At 43.4% G+C, this 23,087-nt stretch overlaps 1 protein-coding gene across 1 annotated transcript in view; it reads right to left on the reverse strand.

Moving 5' to 3' along the window:
- Positions 1-8,575, reverse strand: part of GNA12 (G protein subunit alpha 12) — a 129,480-nt gene extending 120,905 nt beyond the window's left edge. The window contains exon 1 of the mRNA XM_049904878.1: positions 8,198-8,575. Within this exon, the coding sequence (XP_049760835.1) occupies positions 8,198-8,482 (285 nt within the window). The 5' untranslated portion in view covers positions 8,483-8,575. The remainder of the gene's footprint in view (positions 1-8,197) is intronic.
- Between the last annotated feature and the right edge of the window lie 14,512 nt (positions 8,576-23,087).

Here is a 23,087-nt window from a genome sequence, read left to right on the forward strand (position 1 = left end):
CACCAAACAACAGAGCCTCAAAACACACAAAGCAAAAACTGATACAAGAGAAACAGACAAATCCACAATTATAGACGGGGACTTCAAAATTCTGCTCCCAGCAACTGACAAAACTACTACTACATGGAAAATCAGCAAAGATACAGAATAACTTAACAACTCCATAACCAACAAAATCCAATTGACATACACAGAGCACTTCATCTAACAACAGCAGAATACACATTTCTTTTCCTCCAAATGTCCATGAAACATACATCAACACAGGGCCACAGAACATATACCAAGAAAGATCATATCCTGGGTCATAAACAAAATTCAACAAATTTGAAAGAATTCAAATTATACTATGTTCTCTCACCATAATGGAATCAAACTAGAAATCAATAACAGAAAGACAAAAGAAAATCTCTAACACTTGGAAATTACAACACCTTTCTAAATAATCAAGGGTCAAAGAAGTCACAAAGGAAATTAAACTATACATAAAACTGAATAAAAATGAAAATATAACATATCAAAGTATGTGGGACGCAGATAAAGCAGTGCTGAGAGGAAAACTTATAGCACTTTGCTTACATCAGGGAAGAGAAAAGGTCTCAATAATAAAAGTTCCTACCTCAAGAAGTAAAAAAAAAAAAGAGCAAAAATAAACCCAAAGCAAGTAGAAGGAAGGAAATAATAAAGAGCAGGTATCAATGAGATCGAAAACAGGAAAATCATAGAGAGAAATCAACAAAACAAAAAGCTAGTTCTCCCCCCTCACCCAAAAACAGTAAAATTGATAAACCTCTAAAACTGACAAAAATAAAAAGACACAAATAAATATCAGGAAAGAAGCAGAAAATATCACTATAGATCCTGCAGGCATTAAAAGGGAATACTATGAAAAACTTTGGATCAACTCCTTGAAAACCACAAACTACCCAAACTCAACCACTTGTCCTGAATAGTCCTTGTGATCGTTAAGGTTATGTGTCAACTCGGCTAGGCCATGATTCTCCGTGGTTTGGCAGATATTATGCAATCATCCTCCATTTGTGAGCTGATGTGAGCAGCCAATCAGCTGAAAGGGGAATTTCCATGGGGGTGTGGCCTGAATCCAATATATATAGATGTTCTGACAAAGCTTGCACTCTCTGGATCCTACATCCAACTCATCATTTTTTGACCTCTAGTTCTTGGGATGTGAGCCAACAACCTGCCATCTGACCTGCCAATTTTGAGTTCCTTGCCCTGCATCCACATGAGTCAGGAGAAGCCTCCACCCTGACCTCTGACGCACAGATTTGAGACTTGCCAGCCTCCACAACTGCATGAACCATTTCCTTGAAATAAATCTCTCTCTCTCTACGCGCGCGCGCACACACACACACACACTCGTGCGCACACGCACACTTCCCTGGTGTTGCTCCTCTAGAGGACCCATCCTAAGACAGTTCTATAACTACTAAGGAAATTGAATTCTTAATTACAGAGTTTCCAAAAAAGAAATCTCTAGTCCAAGATGGTTTTACTGGAGGCTTCTACAAAACATTCAAAGAAGAAATAACACCAATTTTACACAAAAACATTTCTTCCAGAAAACAGAAGAGAGAACATTTCCTAACTCATTTTATGAGGCTACACCAAAACCAGAAAAAAAAAAACAGTACCCAAAAAAGAGTATCGTAAACCAATATCTCTAATGTATCTCATAAGGTTAGATAGAAAAAAAATTAGCAAATTGAGTCCAGCACAGATAAAAAAAATTATACACCATGACCAAGTGAGATTTATTCCATGTATGCAAGGCTGGTTCAGGTTCAACTTTCAAAAATCAAACAATGTAATCTACCATTTCAAGCCACTAAAGGAGAAAAATCACATGATTATACCAACTGATCCAGAGAAAAAAGCATTTGATTAAATCTAACACCCAAGTTGGAAACCCTGGTGGCGCAGTGGTTAAGTGTTACGGCTGCTAACCAAAGGGTCGGCAGTTCGAATCCACCAGGCGCTCCTTGGAAACTCTATGGGGCTGTTCTACTCTGTCCTATAGGGTCGCTATGAGTCAGAATCGACTCGACAGCACTGGGTTTGGTTTTTTGTGGTTAACACCCAAGTTATGGAATGGAGGAGAACTTCCTCAACTTGATAACATCTACAGAAAAATCTACAATTAACAACATACTTACTGGTGAAAGGCTGCTTGCTATCTAAGATTGGGATCAAAGCAAAGATGTTTGCTCTCACCACTCTTATTCAACATAGTACTAGAAGTTCTAAAAAAAAAAAACACAAAGCCAAAAAGCAAACCCTTTGCTGTTGAGTCAATTCAACTCATAGCGACCCTATAGTACAGAGTAGAACTGCCTCATATGGTTTCCAAGGAGCGGCTGGTGGATTTGAACTGCTGATCTTTTGGTTAACAGTGAGCTCTTACCCACTATGCCACCAGGGCTCTGCTTAGAAGTTCTAGCCACCGCAATAAGGCAAGAAAAAGAAATAAAAATCATAGACTGGGAAAGAAGAAACAGAACTGCACCTATATGCAGATAACATTATGGTTTATATAGAAAACCCCAAGGAATCTACAAGAAAACTCTTAGAACTAATAAGTGTGCTCAGCAAGGTTATAGGACGTAAGAGTAACATACACAGGTCAATCACATTTTTTGTATACTACCAATGAATACGTGAAAACTGAAATTAAAAATGCAATACCATTACAATTGTTCCAAAGAAAATGAAATTTTTAGGATAAACTTAACAAAACATGTATAGGGTCTGTATGCTAAAAATTACAAAATGCTGATAAAAGAAGTCAAAGAAAATCTAAATAAATGCAGACACATCGTGACTGTGGATTGGAAGACTACACATAGCAAAGACGTCAATTCTTTCCAAAGTGATTTCCAGGTTTAATGCAATTTCTATAAAAATCCCAGCAAGGTTTTTATAGACATAGACAAGCTTATTCAAAATTTATATAGAAAGGTACAAGTCCTAGAGGAGCTAAAACAATTGAGAAAGGAGAATAAAGTAGAAGTCACTCTACCTGATATTAAGCTTACTAGACAGGAAACTCTAAGGGGCAGTTCTACTCTGTCCTATAGGGTCGCTATGAGGGTGGTTTAGATAGGACCCCTAGTGGTGCAATGGTTAAGCACTCAGCTGCTAACCCCAAAGTTAGCAGATTGAACCCACCCAATGGCTCCACAGAAGAGAGACCTGGCAACCTCTATGGGGCAGTTCTATTCTGTCACATGGAGCTGCTATGATTCGGAACCGACTCGATGGCACTGAATGACAACAGATAGCTACAGTAATAAAGACAGCATAATTTTGGCAGAGAGACATATAAATAAATGGAACAGAAGAGAGAACCCAGAAACAGACCCACATAAATATGCCCAACTGACTTTTGACAAAGATGCAAAAGCAATTCAATGGAGGAATGGTAATCTTTTCAACAAATGAAACCAGAGCAATCAAACATTCATAGGCAAAAAAATGAACCTGGACTAAAATGTCACACCTATAGAAAAATTAGCTCAAAATGGATCATGAATTTAAATGTAAAACTATAAAATTCCTAGGAAAAAAATATTAAAAGGAGAAAATCTGCAGGATCTAGGGCTAGGCAAAGAGTTCTTAGACTTGACACCAAAAGGATGATCTATCAAAGGAAAAACGGATAAACTGAAGCTCATCAAAATGAACAATTTTTACTCTGTGAAAGATCCTGTTGAGAGCATGAACAGATAAACTACCGACTGGGAGAAATATCTGTAAGCCACGTAGCTTGCCAAGGACTAGTATCAAGAATATATAAAGAACTCTCAAAACTCAACAGAAAAAGAAACAAACAATCCAATTAGAAAATGGGCAAAAAAAACACGAAGAGGCATTTCACAGATAGCAAGTAAGCACATGAAAAGATGTTCAACATCACTAGCCATCAGGGAAATGCAAACTAAAACCACAATAAGATACCACTGCATATATACGAGAATGGCTAAACAAAAAAAAAAGACAAAACCAAATGCTCGCAAGGATGCAGAGAAACTGGATCACTCAGACATTGCTGGTAGAAATGTAAAACGGTATAGCCACTTTGGAAAGTTTGGCAGCTTCTTAGAAAACTAAACAAGCAGCTACCATACAACCCAGCAAATGCACTCTTGGGCATTTATCCCAGAGAAATGAAAACTTACGTACACACAAAAACCTGTACATGAATGTTCATAGAAGATTAATTTATAAGAGGCAGAAACTGGAAACAACCCAGATGCCCTTCAACAGATGAATGGTTAAACAAACTGTGGTGCCTCCATACTCTGGAATAGCGTTTTTGTTGTTGCTGGGTGCCACAGAGTTAATTCTGACTCATAGTGACCCCATGTGACAGAGTAAAACTGCCCCATAAGGCTCCCTAGGCTGTAATTTTTATAGGAACAGATTGCCAGGTCTTTATTCTGTGGAGCTGCTGGGGGGGTTTGAATCTCCAACCTTTTGGTTAGCAGCCAAGTGCTTAACAGTTGCACCACAAGGGTTCCTCCAAGGAATACTACTCAGCCATAAAAAGGAACAAACATACGACAACTTAGGTGAACCTCCAAGGAATTATGCTGACTGCTCAAAGCCAATTCCAAAAGATCACATACGCCATGATTTCATTTATATAACATTCTTGCAATGACAAAATTATAGAAATGGAGAACAGATTAGAGGTTGCCAAGGTCAGAGAAGGACAGGAAGGTGAGAGTAGCTATAAAAGGGCAACATGAGGTATCTATGTGGTGATGGAAAGGTTCTGCATCTTGACTGTATCAATGTCAATATCCTTGTTGCGATATGATACTACAGCTTTGCAAGAAAACTACTACAGTTTTGGAGAAAACTGGACAAAGGGTACATGGGATCTGTTTTATTTCTTAGAAGTGCATATGAATCTACAAGTGTCTCAAAATTAAAAGTTTAATTAAAAAAAAGGCGAGGCTTGATTCCCAGCTCTGTCACCTTCTAATTAGGTAACTGGCCTAGAGCAGATTTTAAACTCTCTCTCCTTAATTTCCTCACTGGCTAAATGGCACAATACCATCTGAGCATGATGAAAACTAAATGCCATATATGAAAAGGCCTGCAGGATGCACAGGATACTGTAAGTGCTTTAAAAATAACCTGTTAATCATCCTAAATCTATATGCAGACACAAACAGTATCATTCAAACGTTCACTTCTAAAGCCATGCAAAGCAACTTATTTCAAAGAGTCTCTTCCCAAAGTGATCTGTTTAAAGGAATGTGAAGGGAAGGATTTTTGGCTGCAAACAAAATGATGAATTTCTGATTACTGAAGTGGTGGTCAGGACAGATAACATGAGTTTAATACGGAACCATTATTAGTAACAAAAGGAAACCCTGGTGGTGTACCGGTTAAGCGCTACAGCTGCTGACCAAAACGTTGGCAGTTCAAATCCACCAGACGCTCCTTGGAAACCCTGTGGGACAGTTTTACTCTGTCCAATAGAGTCGTAGAGTTGCTATGAGTCCTAGTCGACTCGACGGCAACGGGTTTGGTTTGGTTATTAGTAATAAAAAGTTGGAAGAAAAACTGAATAGTGGTTAACAAATTGTGCTGCTGTTGATAAGGAAGCCAGTAAAAGTTAATTGTTTATATGCACTGGGAATAGGTTAGGGCTGGGTTTTCCAAAACACACTTAATATGCTGATTTAGATTCAAGATTCTATGTTTTCAAATACTTTCTCTGCCTCCAGGATTGAAATAAAATGGGCGGCAGTCCGCTAAGTCACTATACGTTTATACCTGCCTGGCTCTGGGGGCGAGGAAAGCAGCAAAAATAAAATCAGGCTCTTTGGCAGGGAAGTTAGGAACCAAGCTCTGGAAGACAATCGATGCACTTTACCCCAGATGAGGGGATTTCTAAAAAAAACGCACAGCCAATTCCCCGTGAATCACACTGGGCACCCAGCCTTCAAAGCTCAGTAAGTATCTGGCCAGAAGGCTGACTCACAGAGAGCCTTTTGAAAGAGGTGAAAAGGAAAGGGGTGTTTTATCATTCAAATGACTTTCTTCCAGTTGGGATCCTAAAAGAGCTACTTCTATCAAAAATGACATATTCTACGAACAAATATGTAAAGTGGGAATACTGGCGCAAGATTCCTGAGGCAATCCTGGAAGAAGGTAGGCCTGGAAGTCTGGAGTCGGGGTTCCAGCACTGAGGGCTCACGAAGAGGTCACTTCATCCCCAAAGCCAGAGAGATTCCTCATGGTAGAAGTGAAAAAATGTACTAGATGCATTTCTTTGGCCCTTTGGCCCTGGGTGGCTCAAATGGTTAAGCGCTGGAGTACTAACCAAAAGGCTGGTGGTTCGAACCCACCTGGAAATGCCTCAGAAGAAAGGCCTGGAGATCTGCTTCTGAAAGGTCACAGTCATGAAAACCATATGGAGCACAGTTCTACTCTGACATACATGGGGTCGCCATGAGTCAGAGTTGACTCAGTGGTAACTGTTTTTTTTTTTTTCTTGCTAAATTTAACATCCCTCAGGCACCATAAAATCCAGAGTCCAGGCAGGTTTCCTGGGATGACAAACTTCCTCCTTACTGCTGCTTTGAAACAACTTTCTTCATTCCTGCAATTTGATTTCCCCAGAATGGGCTTGGAAAAGAGCGAGGGGATGAGAAATGGGTAAAGATAAATCAAAAAAAAGGGGGGGGGGGGGGCGGAGAAGGCTCCATGTAAGTGGTGTCTGATAGACTATACTCTCCCCTCATCCTCAGTTTTCTCCACACTGACTTCTTCTGGGCCGTTAGCACTGGCTCACAGAAGAGAGAGACTAGATCCCTGGCTCTGTTAACTCTACAGGACCAAATGGCCATTTCTTCCACAAATACACTGCAACAAATAAAAAGGAACAAGACATAGAAGAACATGGAGATTAAGGAGGAATTTAGGAGATAAAAATGGCAGTGTAAGGCTTGTCTTTGTATCTTGATTCAAACTACTCAATTATGCAGCAGTGGAGGAAATCTGAATGCGGACTGAATATTTGATATTTTGTTCTTGTTAGCTGCCATCAAGTTGATTCCAATCCATGGTGATCTCACGTATAGAGTAGAACTGCTCCATTCGGCTTCCAAAGCTGTGACCTTTTGGAAGCAGATCTCAGGGCCTGTCTTCCAAGGCGCCTCTGGGTGGGTTCCAAGCGCCAACCTTTCATCCAGTAGTCCAGTGTTTAACTGTTGCACCACCCAGGGACTCCCCTTGATGATATTAAGGAGTTGTTATTAATTTTTCCGTTTGATACTGGTTATGTTTTTAAAACGAGTCCTTCTCATTTAGAGATACATACTAAATTATTTCCTAATGAACAGCAAGATGTCTGTGGTTTGCTTTTACAATAATGGGGGCAGGAACAGAGAGAGGGAGTAGGGATGAAACAAGATGACCACTGTGGAAGTTCACTGTACCATCACGCTATTCTATTTTTGTGTATGTTTAAAGTTTTCATCATGAAAAGTTTAGAAAGAGAGACTATTGGCTGGCTTCTCCCCCGGTTGACACAGCTCTGGAACTTCCCTGAAGGGCAGGTTAAGTGCTGTTTCCCCATCCTAGGAAGCTGGAAGGGGCGGATGCCACCCTGCAGCCCTTCCCCACAGTGGCATGTTCCTCCCCTCGGGTGTCCAGGAGTAGCCTTCTCCACTCTGCCAGTCCCCAGAAGCTGGCCAGCTGTACCACATCCACCAACCCTGGGTACAGGGGGAAGGTGCAGGAGAGGGGGGTGGCAAGGGAAGAAAGGGTGAGGGGAGCGCATCCTGGGGACTCCAGTGTCCCCTCGGGGGTGCTGCGGAAGACTCTGGGCCAGGGCGATTCGCGAGGAAGAGACCCAGGAGGGCGGCTGTGGCCCTACCTGCCTGACAGATGTACGCGCGGCCAGCAGGGGAGGGGCGGAAGGGGCGCCCCTGGGGGGTCCCCCTACAAGCCAACGGGTGTGCAGGGGCGGAAGGGGCGCCCCTAGCGGGTCCCCCTACCTGCCCCACCTGCTGACAAGTGTGCGGGATGGGGGCGACGCCGGGGTCCCCCTGCCTGCCCTACCAGCCGACAGGTGTGCGGGGCGGAGGGGCACCCCCGGTGTCCCCCTACCTGCCGACAGGTGTGCGGGGTGGGGGCGCCCCGGGTCCCGGCCCACCTTGAGGATGTTGTCGAAGATGGTGTCCCGAAACTCGAGCAGCGCCTTCTGGTCGAACTCGCGGCCGTGGATGATGCGCATCTGCTTGAGGAAGGTGGACTTGCCGCTCTCGCCGGCGCCCAGCAACAGGATCTTGACGAGGCGCCGCACGGCGCGCCGCTCGCGGGCCAGCAGCGCGTCGATGTCGCGGCTGCGCCTCCGCGCCTCCCGCTCCGCGTCGCGGGCCCCGCCGCCCGCCTCGGCCGGCAGCAGGCAGCGGCTGAGCGTGCGCACCACCGCGGACATTGCCGCCGCTACGGCCCGCGGGCCATGGACCCGCCGGCGAGGCCGGGCCCGGCGAGGCCCCGCGGCCCAGGCGTCTCCTCAGGCCGCCGCCGCCGCCGCCCGACGCCGAGCTCGCCCGGCCGCGCTCGGCCCGCGGAGGGAGGGAGGGACGCCGGCGGGGCGGCGCGCGCCATTGGGACTGCGGCTGCCAGTCCGGCCGCGCACGCGCTCGGATTGGTGCCTCTCGCCTCCGGCGCAGCATCGCTCCCGCCCCTGGGGCGGGGTGGTGCCGACGTGGGCGGGGCCTTCGGGGGCGGGCTCCTGGGCCTCGGGCTCCAGCTCCGCGCTTCTCATTGGACCCCCGCGCCCGAGCTCTTTCTTACAGAATGAAAGGGAGGCGGGGTCAGAGGGGAGGCGGGGCTGCCACCCACCATTCTCGATTCTCATTGATCTTAGGGCACGTCAGTCAGGCTGAACGGGTTTGCGATTGGGGGATTCGTTGAGTGGGGCGTGACCACAAATGCCAGGTGTACAGAAAGAGTTAGCCTCGGTTCCCAGCTCGGGGCTGACCAGCAGGCGGGCGGAGCGGCCTCGGACATTGCCCAAAAGCTGGAGAATGTCCGTAAGAGGCCCAACTGCCCATCTTCTGTTGAGAGAGAAAGCTGTTGCTAAAGCATTTTCCTTTAAGAAACACTGGCGAGGGATGGGGCATGTATTTCAAACAATGAACACGGAGAGTAGGTGGGCTTTCAGACACTTTCTAAGAGCTCGCTAGTCATCGAACTCACCCGCGAGAAAAGCCTTTCAGAGCATGTGATGAACACAGCAGAGTGGAGTTGTTCGGACTGAGTTTGAATCTCCCCTCGACCACTTACTAGTTGCATAATTTTATGCAACTTTCTTTGCTGCTCTTAACTTCAGTTTCTTCATCTGTAAAATAGGAGTAGCGGTACTCTGGTGGCACAATGGCTAAGTGCTTGACTGCTAACGGAAAGGTTAGCAGTTCGAACCCACCCGGTGGTACCACGTAAGAAAGGCCTGGAGATTTGCTTCCATAAAGATTACAGCTAAGAAAACCCTATGAAGCAGTTCTGCCCTGTCATGTGGGGTCGCTATGAATCATAATTGACTCCACGGCACTACCAACCACAAGAAGGTGGGAATAATTGTGGTAACTACCTCACGTTGTTATAAAGATGTAAACTGAGAACATGCGCGTGTAAAATACTTAGCGTAGTGCCTAGCACAGAGTAAGCTCTTGATAAATGTTAACAGATCTTATTAGATATCCTTAACTATCCCAGAGCTCCTGAGTTGGAACCTCCAGGAAGGAACGAAGGTGTTCTTTAAGATCTCCAGAGGAGTGGCCAGATTTGATCTCAAAGGTCATCTGGTCTAGGTCCCCCTTCCCACCACGTAAAACCAGAAACTAAACCCATTGCTGTCAAGTAGAACTGCCCCATAGCGTTTCCAAGGCTGTAATCCTTATGGAAGCAGGCTGCCACGTCTTTCTTCCATGGATTGGCTGGTGGGTTCAAACTGCTGACCTTTTGGTTAGCAGCCTACCACTTAACCACTGTGCCACCAGGGCCCCTCCCCGCCATACACAGGTATATAAAATGAGACCAGAAGAGAGCAAAATGATTAACCCAAGGTTACCCAAGGGCAAACTAGAACCCCGCCTTCTGTCTCTATATCGCTCCGCTTCTAACTAGAGAGGGTATGTCCAAAGAAAAGTAGTGGTTGTTGTTAGTTGCCATCGAGTCAGTTCCGACTCATGGCAACCTCACATGTGCAGAGTAGAACTGCTCCACAGGATTTTCAAGGCTGTGACATTTTGGAAGCAGACTGCCAGGCCTTTCTTCCATGGCACCACTGGATGGGTTCAAACTGCCAACCTTTCGACTAGTAGTTGAGCACTTAACCATTTGCGCCACTTAGGGACTCCTAGAAAAGTGATTAGTGAATGTGATTCCATTAGATTCTACAAATGATATGTGTAAAATTCATTAAAATCTAGCCACTGGGGGCTGGAAAGGACTTCTGGAGGGAAAACTGAAGATGGAAAAACATTCAGCCTTCGCATTAAGAAGCTTACACATTAGTTAGGAAGCCAAGCTGCTCAAATCACAGGACAAACAGAATCCCCAGTTTCTGTTTTAGAGTCCTGGCATCCAAGGATTTAACTCAGAGATCTAAACTTCTCAGTAACTCCAAGCGCCCATGACATGTAGCCTTTGTCATTTGCTGAAGCATGAATCTGGATCACGGATGAGTTATTAACACATTATTCAGAGCTTTGTAATCCTTGAAAAATGATTAAAAAGGAAGTCTTGTTACTTTGTGAAAATGGCGTTCCATAGAAAACCAAATGCTTGTCCCTGGGTGATGTAAATGTTTAACATACTCGGCTGCCAACTGAAATCCAGAGGCACCTTGGAAGAAAGGTCTGGCAGTCTACTTCCAAAAAAATCAGCCATTGAAAGCCCTGCTGTGACACACATGGGGTTGCTGTGAGTCAGAATCGACTTGACAGCTATGGGCTTAGTATGGTGACAGAAGTGAAGAGAAAGCGGAGAGGCCTAAGAAAGCGATGCTTCTTAGACAGAAAATAGAGATTTTGAACAAATTAAAGAGGGGACCAGACTGAGTCTCTCATTTGGGTAAAATAAATTCTGAAAAGGTGATCCACAAAGCAGTTGCAGCAAGTGCACCAGACAACGTTTACAAATAACTTGATATCTTTACAAATAGCTCTATGCCTGTGTTTACACAATCATTAAAGATTTTAAAAGGTCATGTACATTTTTTAGTGACACCTTACTGCATTCTATTGGAGAAATTATATGCTATTACTGGTACCTGATGTGGGGACTTGACAAGGTCTCAGGACATATCCTTCACATTTATCAAGGGGCTATGGTGCTTGAAATAAACAAGCTTATCTGTGTATCCAGCAACAATCTCTTAATTACCCCTTACATTTGTGTGGCATGTTATAATTTTCAAAGTATTTCCACATACATTATCTCATTTGTCCTCTCAAAGCTGCTGGAAGGGAGGTAGGTCAGAGATTATTAAAATCGAAGAAGCTGTGTCCTAGAAAGGTAATGTTGCTTGTCAGAGGAAGTAGAGTTAATAAATTGCAGAACCTGGAATGAAAATTGGGAGGGCCTGGCCCGGTATGTTCTCTGTGCATAGCGTGGGTCAGGGGAAAGTGTGAGAGCTTTGAGGCTTGGCTCCACTGCCTACTAGCTGTGTGACCTTGAGCAAGTCAGTTAACCTGTCTAAGACTTAATTTCCTATCTGCAAAATCAAGATAAAAAATAGGGCTATGCTAAGTAAAAAAAAAAAAAAAAATTTTTTTTTTTCTTTAAGTATATGAAACTCTTGTGGCATAGCGGTTAAGAGCTAGGGCTGTTAACCAAAAGGTCGGCAGTTTGAATCTACCAGGTGCTCCTTGGAAACCATATGAGGCAGTTCTACTCTGTCCTATAGGATCGCTACAAGTTGGAATTGATTCGATGGCAATGGGTTTGGTTTTTGGTATGCTAAGTATTAAATAATTTAATGCATGTAAGACCCTAGTACAGAGCCCACTACATGTTCTTGTTGTTAATTGCTATTGAGTTGGCTCTGACTCATGGTGACCCCACATACAACAGAACAAAACGTTGTCCAGTCCTGCGCCATCTTCATGATCACTGGTATGTTTGAGACCATTGTTGTGGCCATTGTGTATTTTGCGTGCCTTCTAACCTAGAAAGCTCATCTTCTAGCACTATATCCACTATATGGGACACTATTCTGTTGTGATCCATAAGGTTTTCATAGGTTAATTTTCAGAAGTAGATTGTTAGGTCTTTCTTCCTAGTCTGTCTTAGTCTGGAAGCTCTGTTGAAACCTGTCCATCATGGGTGGCCCTGCTGGTATTTGAAATATTGGTGGCATAGCTTTCAGCATCATAGCAACATGCAAGCCACAACACTATGACAAACTGACAGATGGGTGGCAGATCACATAAAAAGTACTCAGTAAATTGTAACATTATTATTATCATCATAGAGCTTTGGAAATAGGTATGCAAACTTAAATCTGAAAAAAATTACTTTGAATCCAATACAGAGAGACAAAAATATGGAAAATATGAATGAGAAGATAAGAGACAGGAAAGATAGAGGAAGAATATCTAACATAAATTTAACCAGAGTTCCAGAAGGGGGTAGAGAGAATGAGGAAGAAGCGCTATTTGAGAAGATAATGGCTCAGAATTTTAAATTGATGCATGACATGAAATGCCTAGCTTGATACATAAAAAGACGTTCATGCCAAGATATGCCCTAATGAAAATCAAGGACATCAAAGACAAAGAGAAGATCTTAAAAACAGCCAGAGGGAAAAGAGCAATAGCTATTATTTACATAGTAGTTACTATGTGTCAGGTACTGTTCTAAACACTGTGCATGTACTAAATCATGTAATCCTCAAAGGAGCCACCTGAACTAGAGGTGACATCAAAAGTGGAAGCCAGATGGGAAATAATCTTAAAAGCACTGAGAGAAAAATAACCATTATCCTAGACTTGTAAATCCAGTGAAAATATCTTCCAGAAAATGGGAAAAATGAAGCCATTTTTGAGCAAATAAACATAGAGGGCTATTTAATACTAATGATGTACTTTGGGAAAAAGGGGAAATAATCTCAAAAGGAAGGTTTGACACCCAAAAAGGAATGATGGACATTTTGTAAACATACAGGTAATTCTTACCATTGACTATGTTAAGCAATAATAATTTTAACTGTCAGAGTTAAAAAAAAAAAAAACCTAAAATACTGGAGGAATCCATCAGTGCTGCAAACGGTTAAGCAGTTAACTACTAACTGAAAGGTTGGCAGTTTGAGCCCACCCAGAGGCACCTCGGAAGAAAGCCCTGGCAATCTGCTTCCGAAAGGTCACATGCTCAAAAACCCTATAGAGCAGTTTTACTCTGACACACATAAGGCCAACATGAGTTAGAGTCGGCTAAATAGGGCATATATGTAGGGAGAGAAGAGGTCATAATTAGCATTCTGTTTTTGTTGTTGTGTCTCGTTGAGTCAATTCCAACTCATAGCAACCCTACCGGACAGAGTAGAACTGCCCCAGAGGATTTTTAAGGAGCAGCTGGTAGATTGAAACTGCTGACCTTTTGGTTAGCAGTCTGCACTCTTAACCACTTTGCCACCAGGGCTCCCAAAGTGTTCTAAGGTCCTTGAACTGTTTGGGAGGAGAATAAATATTTTGATTAATGTTAAACTTTGTTAAGTTAAATATTCATGTTAAAATTTCTAGGGTAAACACAAAAAGAAGCGAAGTAGAGTGTATAAATTCCACACTAGCAGAGGAAAAAAAATGAAATGAAGGGGGAAAATCAATCAATACAAAGAATGCAAGAAATGAAGAAAAAAAGAAACATAGGACATAAACAAAATAAGAAGGTAGAAATAAATCCAAATATATGACTCATCAAAATAAATATAAGTAGACTAAACTAGTTAAAAGACGACTAGATAGAGTTGTACACATGTATGAGAAGAGATAGATATGTGTAGGCAGGCACATGTATTCATTGAAGGCACTACTACAGATACTCCTCAGATACAACCAAATACTTTCAGAGATCTCTAGGTTTGAAAGCTTAGGAACTAGTCTCATGGGACAACTCAGTCAACTGGCATAATATAGCTCACAAAATTGGTATTCTGCATCCTAGCAAAGTTAAGTACGCATCTGGGGTCTTAAAAGCTTACAAGCAGCCATCTAAGACACAATTATTAGTCTCCACTCATCAGGAGCAAAAGGGTAAGAAGGTAACCAATATTACAGAGAAGAAATAAGTTTACAAGACTGACAGCCTACATGAGCCACGACCTCAACTACCCTGAGACCAGAAAACTAGGTGATCACCACTGACCAATCTGACCAGAGCCATAACAGATGATCCAGTGTAGAACGGGAGAAAAATGAAGAACAAAACCCAAATTCTTAAAAATGGCCAGACTAACTTGGACCACTAAGAAGACAGGACTCCTTGAGACCATGGCTCTGAGATACTATTTAAACCTTGAACCAGAACTACCCCCTCAGATCACCTTTTAGCAGAAAAGCAGAGTGACACACAAAATAAAGGATATTACCCATTAGATCTGTGCTCTACTAAAAAAAATCCGTATGAGTCTAAAAGGTCAACATTTAACCCAAAGTAGAAATGAGAAGATAAGGGGGCAGGAAAACTAGAGTACTGGAAATGGAACAACCAGATCACAATTAGTGAGAATGCTAACACATTGTGAAAAATGTGACTAATGTCATTGATCAATTTGTGTGCATATTGTCAAAGGGGAACCTAACTTGCTGTGTAAACTTTCCCCCAAAACACCATAAAATATTATTTAAAAAAAAAACAACTACATAGTTGAAAGACTGTCAAGTCGGATAAAATAAAAACAAGGTCCAGCTATATGCTGTTTATAAGAGACACACCTAACCATCAAAAAAAGGTTAAAGTAAAAGAATGGAAAAAGATATGCCAGGCAAGTACTAATTTATAGAACACAAAATAGACTTTAAGGCTAAAAGCATTGCTAGAGATAAAGAGGATCATTTTATACAATAACCAGTAGCCAGCTGCTGTCAAGTTGATTTCGAATCATGACGACCTCATGTGTGTCAGAGTAGAACTGTGGTTCGTAGAGTTTTCAGTGGCTGATTTTTTCATAAGAAGATCACTAGGCTTTTCTTCTGGGGTACCTGTAGGTATACTAGAACTTTCAACCTTTTGGTTAGCATTCAAGCATGTTAACCATTTGTACCACCCAGGGACTCCATTTTATACCATAGAAGACTAAATGCACTAGAAAGATACAACAATTTTAAACTTGCATGCACCTAATAACATAGCTTGAAATATCTAAGCCAAAAAATTGATAGAACCTCAAGAAGAAACCAAAGAATCTATCATTATTGGGGCGTGGGAGAGGCACGGGTTAAACATATCTCTCCTGAGGTAATTAATAGTTTAAGCAGATATAAAATACAATTGTGGTAGTATATTACATTAGTGGCTCCCAATGAACTTGCCCCCTAGTATTTTTGCCCTTATGTAGCCCCTCCGCTTGAATCTGGATTGGGCCTGGGAGTTATTTTAATAAATAGAGTATAACCCAGAAACCCAGTGCCATCGAGTCGATTCCGACTCATAGCGACCCTATAGGACAGGGTAGAACTGCCCAATAGCATAGGTTACTCTTTGCCAGTTCCAGGTCTGCAGTTCCAGCTCCCGTTGAACCAGCTCCGACTCATGACAATCCCACATGTGCAGAGTAGAACTGTGTTCCATAGGGTTTTCAAGGCTGTGACCTTTCAGAACTAGATTGCCAGGCCTATCTTCTCAGGTGCCTCTGGATGGGTTCAGAGCACCAACTTTTCGGCCAGTAGTCGAGGGCTCAGCCATATGCACCACCCAGGGACTCTGTTCCAGGTCTAAGTCTTAGGAAAACCTAGTAACTTCTGTTTTCGTGCTCTTGGAGTCCTGAGTGTCCATGTAGGAAGTCGAGCTTCCCTGCTGGAAAGGCCACGTAGAAAGGAAAAAGCCCTGAGACTACTTGGAGAGGGAGAGAGTCCCAACCATCCCTGCATCCCAGCTTCATGTCTGTCCTCTTATAAAATATCACTCAGAAGGGATTAGGTCTCATCCTACTTGGTGTGATGAAGCCATGTTATTTGTATTATTTGCCTGTTGTTATGTAGCAAATTTAATGGCTTAAAACAACACACATTTATTATCTCACAGTTTCTGTGAGCCCAGGCTCAGCTTAGCTGGGGTCTTTGCAAGGCTGCAATCAAAGTGTTGGTCAGGCCTCTAATCTGAGGCTTGACTGGGGAAGGACTTCCTTCCAAGCTCACGTGGTTGTTGGCAGCATTCAGTTCATGGATTATTGGACTGGGGCCTCAGTTTCTTGTAAGCTGTTGATCAGGGACCACCCTCAGTTCCTTGTTATGTGGCCATCTGTATATGGTAGCTCACAACATGGCAGCAGTTGTTGTTGTTAGGTGCCGTTGAGTCGGTTCTGACTCATAGCAACCCTGTGTACCACAGAACGAAACACTGCCTGGTCCTGCACCATTCTTAAAATTGTTATTATGCTTGAGCCCATTGTTGCAGCCACCGTGTCAACCCATCTCTTTGAGGGTCTTCCTCTTTTCCACTGACCCTGTACTTTACCAAGCATGAAGTCCTTCTCCAGTGACTGGTCTTTTCTGACAATATGTCCAAAGAATATAAGGTGCAGTCTCGCCATCCTTGCTTCCAATGACCATTCTGGTTGTATTTCTTCCAAGACACATTTGTTTGTTCTATTGGCAGCCCGTAGTACGAAATTCTTCGCTAACACTAGAGTTCAAAGGTGTCAATTCTTCTTTGGTCTTCCTTATTCATTGTTCAGCTTTCCCACGCATATGATGCAATTGAAAATACCATGGCTTGGGCCAGGCGCACCTTAGTCTTCAAGGTGACATCTTTGCTTTTCACATGGCAGCTAGCTTCTTCAAAGTCACCAAGTGAGAGAGTCTCAGCAAGACGGATGTTACAATCTTATGTGACATGATCATGTACGTTTTATCATGTACATCCCATCACCTTTGCTATATTCTATTGGCTAGAACCAAGTCACAGGTCCTACCCATACTCAAAGGAGGGAATCACTCAAGGGTGTGAACATCACTCAAGGGAGGGGGGTGTCACAGGGCCATTTTAGAGCCTGTCTGCCACGTTCCTCCAAGATGTGTTAGTCACATGAGTTAATACATCATTTTTTTTCAGTTGGGCCAAATTTTTTTCCTCTTGCTTACACATGAAAGTGTCCTTTAACAAATACCATGAGATAGTCACATGCGTTTTTAAGACAATGGAGGTATTGTCTACATGTGGAGAACTGCTTTGTCTATACACCCTAGCCTCCCAGGGAACTCATACCCTTTCTTTCTTTTTTTTTTTTTTAAGTAATTTTTATCGTGCTTTAAGTGAAAGTTCACAAATCAAGTCAGTCTCTCACACAAAAACCCATATAACCTTGCTACACACTCTCAATTACTCTCCCCTTAATGGAGACAGCCCACTTTCTCCCTCTACTCTCTCTTGTTGTGTCCATTTCGCCAGCTTCTAACCCCCTCCACCCTCTCATCTCCCCTCCAGGCAGGAGATGCCGACATAGTCTCAAGTGTCCACCTGATCCAAGAAGCTCACTCCTCACCAGCATCCCCCTCCAACCCATTGTCCAGTCCAATCCATGTCTGAAGAGTTGGCTTCGGGAATGGTTCCTGTCCTGGGCCAACAGAAGGTATGGGGGCCATGACCACAGGGGTCCTTCTAGTCTCAGTCAGAACATTAAGTCTGGTCTTATGAGAATTTGGGGTCTGTATCCCACTGCTCTCCTGCTCCTTCAGGGGTTCTCTGTTGCGTTCCCTGTCAGGGCTGTCATTAGTTGTAGCTGGGCACCATCTAGTTCTTCTGGTCTCAGGATGATGTAGTCAGTGGTTCATGTGGCCCCTTCTGTCTCTTGGGCTAGTAATTGCCTTGTGTCCTTGGTGTTCTTCATTCTCCTTTGATCCAGGTGGGTTGAGACCAATTGATGCATCTTAGATGGCTGCTTGCTAGCGTTTAAGACTCCAGATGCCACTCTTCAAAGTGGGATGCAGAATGTTTTCTTAATAGATTTTATTATGCCAATTGACTTAGATGTCCCCTGAAACCATGGTCCCCAGACCCCTGCCCCTGCTACGCTAGCCTTCAAACATTCAGTTTATTCAGGAAACTTCTTTGCTTTTGGTTTAGTCCAATTGTGCTGACCTCCCCTGTATTGTGTGCTGTCTTTTCCTTCACCTAAAGTAGTTCTTATCTACTATCTAATTAGCAAATGCCCCCTCCCCCCTCCCTCCCTCCCCCTCTTGTAACCACGAAAGAATGCTTTCTTCTCAGTTTAAACTATTTCTTAAGTTCTTATAATAGTGGTCTTATACAATATTTGTCCTTTTGCAACTGACTAATTTCACTCAGCATGATGCCTTCCAGGTTCCTCCATGTTATGAAATGTTTCACAGATTCCTCACTGTTCTTTATCAATGCGTAGTATTCCATTGTGTGAATATACCACAATTTATTTAGCCATTCGTCTGTTGATGGGCACCTTGGTTGCTTCCATCTTTTTACTATTGTAAACAGTGCTGCAATAAACATGGGTGTGCATATGTCTGTTCGTGTAAAGGCTCTTATTTCTCTAGGGTATATTCCAAGGAGTGGGATTGCTGGATCATATGGTAGTCCTATTTCTAGCTTTTTAAGGAAGCACCAAATCGATTTCTAAAGTGGTTGTACCATTTGACATTCCCACCAGCAGTGTAGAAGTGTTCCAATCTCTTCACAGCCTCTCCAACATTTATTATCTTGTTTTTTGCATTAATGCCAGCCTTGTTGGAGTGAGATGAAATCTCATTGTAGTTTTGACCTGCATATCTCTAATGGCTAATGATCGTGAACATCTCCTCATATATCTGTTAGCTACCTGAATGTCTCTTTAGTGAACTGTCTATTCATATCTTTTGCCCATTTTTTAATTGGGTTATTTTTGTCTTTTTGCATTTGAGTCTTTGCAGTATTACGTAGATTTTAGAGATCAGGTGCTGATCAGAAATGTCATAGCTAAAAACTTTTTCCCAGTCTGTAGGTAGCCTTTTTACTCTTTTGGTGAAGTCTTTGGATGAGCATAGGTGTTTGATTTTTAGGAGCTCCCAGTTATCTAGTTTTTCTTCTACGTTCTTTATAATGTTTTGTATATTGTTTATGCCATGTATTAGGGCTCCTAACGTTGTCCCTATTTTTTCTTCCATGATCTTTATCGTTTTAGATTTTATATTTAGGTCTTTGATCCATTTTGAGTTAGTTTTTGTGCATGATGTGAGGTATGGGTCTTGTTTCATTTTTTTGCAGGCGGATATCCAGTTACGCCGGCACCATTTGTTAAAAAGACTGTCTTTTCTCCATTTAACTGTTTTGGGGCCTTTGTCAAATATCAACTGCTCATATGTGGATGGATTTATGTCTGGATTCTCGATTCTGTTCCATTGGTCCTTGTATCTGTTGTACCAGTACCAGGCTGTTTTGACTACCGTGGCGGTATAATAGGCTCTAAAATCGGGTAAAGTAAGGCCTCCCACTTTGTTCTTCTTTTTCAGTAATGTCTTATTTATCTGGGGCCTCTTTCCCTTCCATGTGAAGTTGGCGATTTGTTTCTCCATGTCTTTGAAGAATGTCCTTGGGATTTTGATTGGAATTGCATTAAATGTATAGATCGCTTTTGGTAGAACAGACATTTTTATAATGTTAAGTCTCCCTATCCAGGAGCAAGGTATGTTCTTCCACTTATGCAAGTTTCTTTTGGTTTCTTGCAGAAGTGTACTGTAGTTTTCTTTGTATAAGTCTATTACATCTCTGGTAAGATTTATTCCTAAGTATTTTATCTTCTTGGGGCTACGGTAAATGGCATTGATTTGGTGATTTCCTCTTCAATGTTCTTTTTGTTGGTGTAGAGGAATCCAACTGATTTTTCTATGGAACTTATACCCTTTCACCTGTTGTTAAAGCTACTTCCCTGAAGATATTTGAGTAACATACCTTATATCCTATGCCACATTGTAATATAGCCCTTCTAGCCATAGTCTTTGTAACTCCCACCAAATCACTGTGCGGGACTATGCAAATAAGGCACTTATGGCCCACCAAGGGGATTGGATGGCTTGTTAATAATGTAAATAAGTTGCATGACACCCTTGTGGGGGTGGGGTCATGTAAATAAAGTGTATGGAATCATAACGAGGGGATTGGTCAATTTTGCCATTTTTTACTACGCTTAAAAGGAGCCATCCCGCAAGGTCATAGAAGCTCCGTATACACATCTGAACTCCCCGAGGGACCAAATTACTGGGATGGGGGCTGTAGGGACCATGGTCTTGGGGAACATCTAGCTCAGTTGGCATAACATAGTTTATAAAGAAAATGTTCTACATTCCACTTTGGTGAGTATCGTCTGGGTTCTTTAAAAGCCTGTGAGTGGCCATCTAAGATACTCTACCGGTCTCATCCCATCTGGAGCAAGGGAGAATGAAGACAATTAAAGACACAAGGGAAAGATTAGTCCAAAGGACTAATGAACCACAACTACCGTGGCCTTCACCAGTCTGAGTTCAGTATAACTAGATGGTACCCGGCTACCACCACCCACTGCTCTGACAGAGATCACAATAGAGGGTCCTAGACAGAGCTGGAGAAAAATGTAGAACAAAATTCTAACTCACACAAAAAAGACCAGACTTACTGGTCTGACAGAGGCTGGAGAAACCCTGAGAGTATGGGTTCTGGACACTCTTTTAGCTCAGTAATGAAGTCACTCCTGAGATCCACCCTTCAGTCAAAGATTAGACAGGCTCATAAAACAAAATGAGACTAAAGGGCACACCAGCCCAGGGGCAAAGAATAGAAGGTAGGAGGGCACAGGAAAGCTGGAAATAGGGAACCCAAGGTCAAGAAGGGAGTGTGTTGACATGTTGTGGGGTTGTTAACCAATGCCATAAAACAGTATGTTTACTAACTGTTTAATGAGAAGCTAGTTTTTTTCTGTAAACCTTCATCTAAAGTACAGTTGAAAAAAAAAAAAAAAAGAAGCCATCCCAGAGGCAGGAAGGGAGGACTCATTACCACCAAGAAAGAAGAACTGGGAGTAGATCACACCATTTGGACCTGGGATCCCTGTGCTGAGAACCTCCTAGATTCAGGAGACAGAGAGAGAAAACTGTAACACCAGAGACAGTGAGAGATGGTGACAAGCAGCGGCAGAGAAATGGTAGCAGCAGAGACAGCAGAACTAGGTGGCTGGCAGAAGACAGTATGGAGGGCTTCCAGGCCCACAGAGCAAGAAAGCCGAGCACTTTTGGGAAGGAGGCTTGCTGGTAGAGTGAGGTGCCTCTGGGCACTTGTTGGAGCTAGGCTCGCGGGGCTCACTGAGCGAGAGAGCTGAGTGCTTTTGGGCTGAGGCTTACTACAGGAGTAGGGTGCCTCCAGGCACTTATCGGCAGAGTTAAAAGAGCTTTGTAACACTTGCCCAAGCAGAACAGAGGCTGAAAGGCTGGAGAGAGGTGTATCTGCAGGCAGAGCTGAGAAGAGGCTGTCCTGATTGAAGCACTGTATTCTGGGCATTCCTGAACCCAAATTGTAACCCGTTACTTCCCTACTAAGCCCCTTAATTGTAACTACTGTCTGTGAGTTCTGTGTGGCCATTGCAACAAATTACTGAACCCAGCAGAGAAGCAGACAGTGCAGTGGGAGGGATGGTTGGTGTTAGAATTGGTAAAAAGGGTAGAAGGTGGAGGCATGTCTGATCTCTGCCTCACAGGAATCAACCTTAGGCTGTTAATGCTGGTAATAATTCTCCTTCTCCCCTATGAAGTTAGAGGAGGCCAGACATGACCCCCGTGCCATTTTTACACACATGGAAGTTGGGTTTAGGGAGAATCTTATGAAGCTAAAATAAGTCCAAAGAGATTGGGTTCCTCTACTCAACCTTATACCTGTGCAGCCTTTATGAATTGGTTTGCTGCTTCTTGAGCATCCTCAAAGGGCATCCCCAGGTCCCAGCCTGCTCCTCACAGGTAATGTTATGGAAGGCTCCATGTATTGCTACTAAGAATGAAGTTATAACACGTACCAACCTGTGATGCTTGAACCTTGGTTGGCATCTGAGATAGAAAGTAACCAGCTGTGCCCACCTGCTGACTTGGGTTCTCAAAGTGCTGATTGTGAGTTCCCACAGAATGCTCTCCTTCTGGGAGTTGGTGGGAAAGTAGGTAAAATCTAGGTTCAAATAGGGAAGTGCCTCAGAACATGAGGCCTGGGTCCCACAGTTGACTCTTCCTTAAAAACATGCTGACTTGGGTGAAATGATCAACCAGAAAAATAACTAACTCTCTACTCCATACCAAGGTTGCCAGAACTGGGGAGTCCCCCTGTCTACTTCCAGGAGAAGTGACAAAAACCATTCTGGAGAGGGCCCTCTGATAATGCTCCTGAGGCCCCTAGAGACTATGTTTGCCTGCCATCCATCCGTCTGTCCGTCCGTCTGTCCGTCTGTCCGTCCATCCGTCTGTCCATCCATCCATCCATCCTTCATCCCTCGCTTCTTCTCTCCCTCCCTCCATCCTGTTCTCCCTCACTCTTTCTTTTCTTCCTAACTAGCTACCTACCTATCTATCTACAGGTTTCTCTGCCTTAGAGGACCCCTGGCTGTGCTCTCCCTACCCCTTTACCCCAAGGGCACAAGAGCAGTGTCCAGATGGCAGCCCTGTCCAGGCTCCCTTGTGCCCCTTTCTGGTGGCCTGAGCAGGCCAAGGCTCACACAGTGCAGGGGTGATAATAGATAGTGGTCACAGAGTCTGCCTCCGGGGAAGGAATAAGACAGGAGTCAGGGACTCCGAGAAGGTACTCTCAGGGCACAGTGTGCACAGGAACCCTGGAGCCTGAGGAGTTGGTTCCGTTTGCTG

Source organism: Elephas maximus, chromosome 12 (assembly GCF_024166365.1).
Source record: "Elephas maximus indicus isolate mEleMax1 chromosome 12, mEleMax1 primary haplotype, whole genome shotgun sequence".
NCBI classification, from domain to species: Eukaryota; Metazoa; Chordata; class Mammalia; order Proboscidea; family Elephantidae; genus Elephas; species Elephas maximus.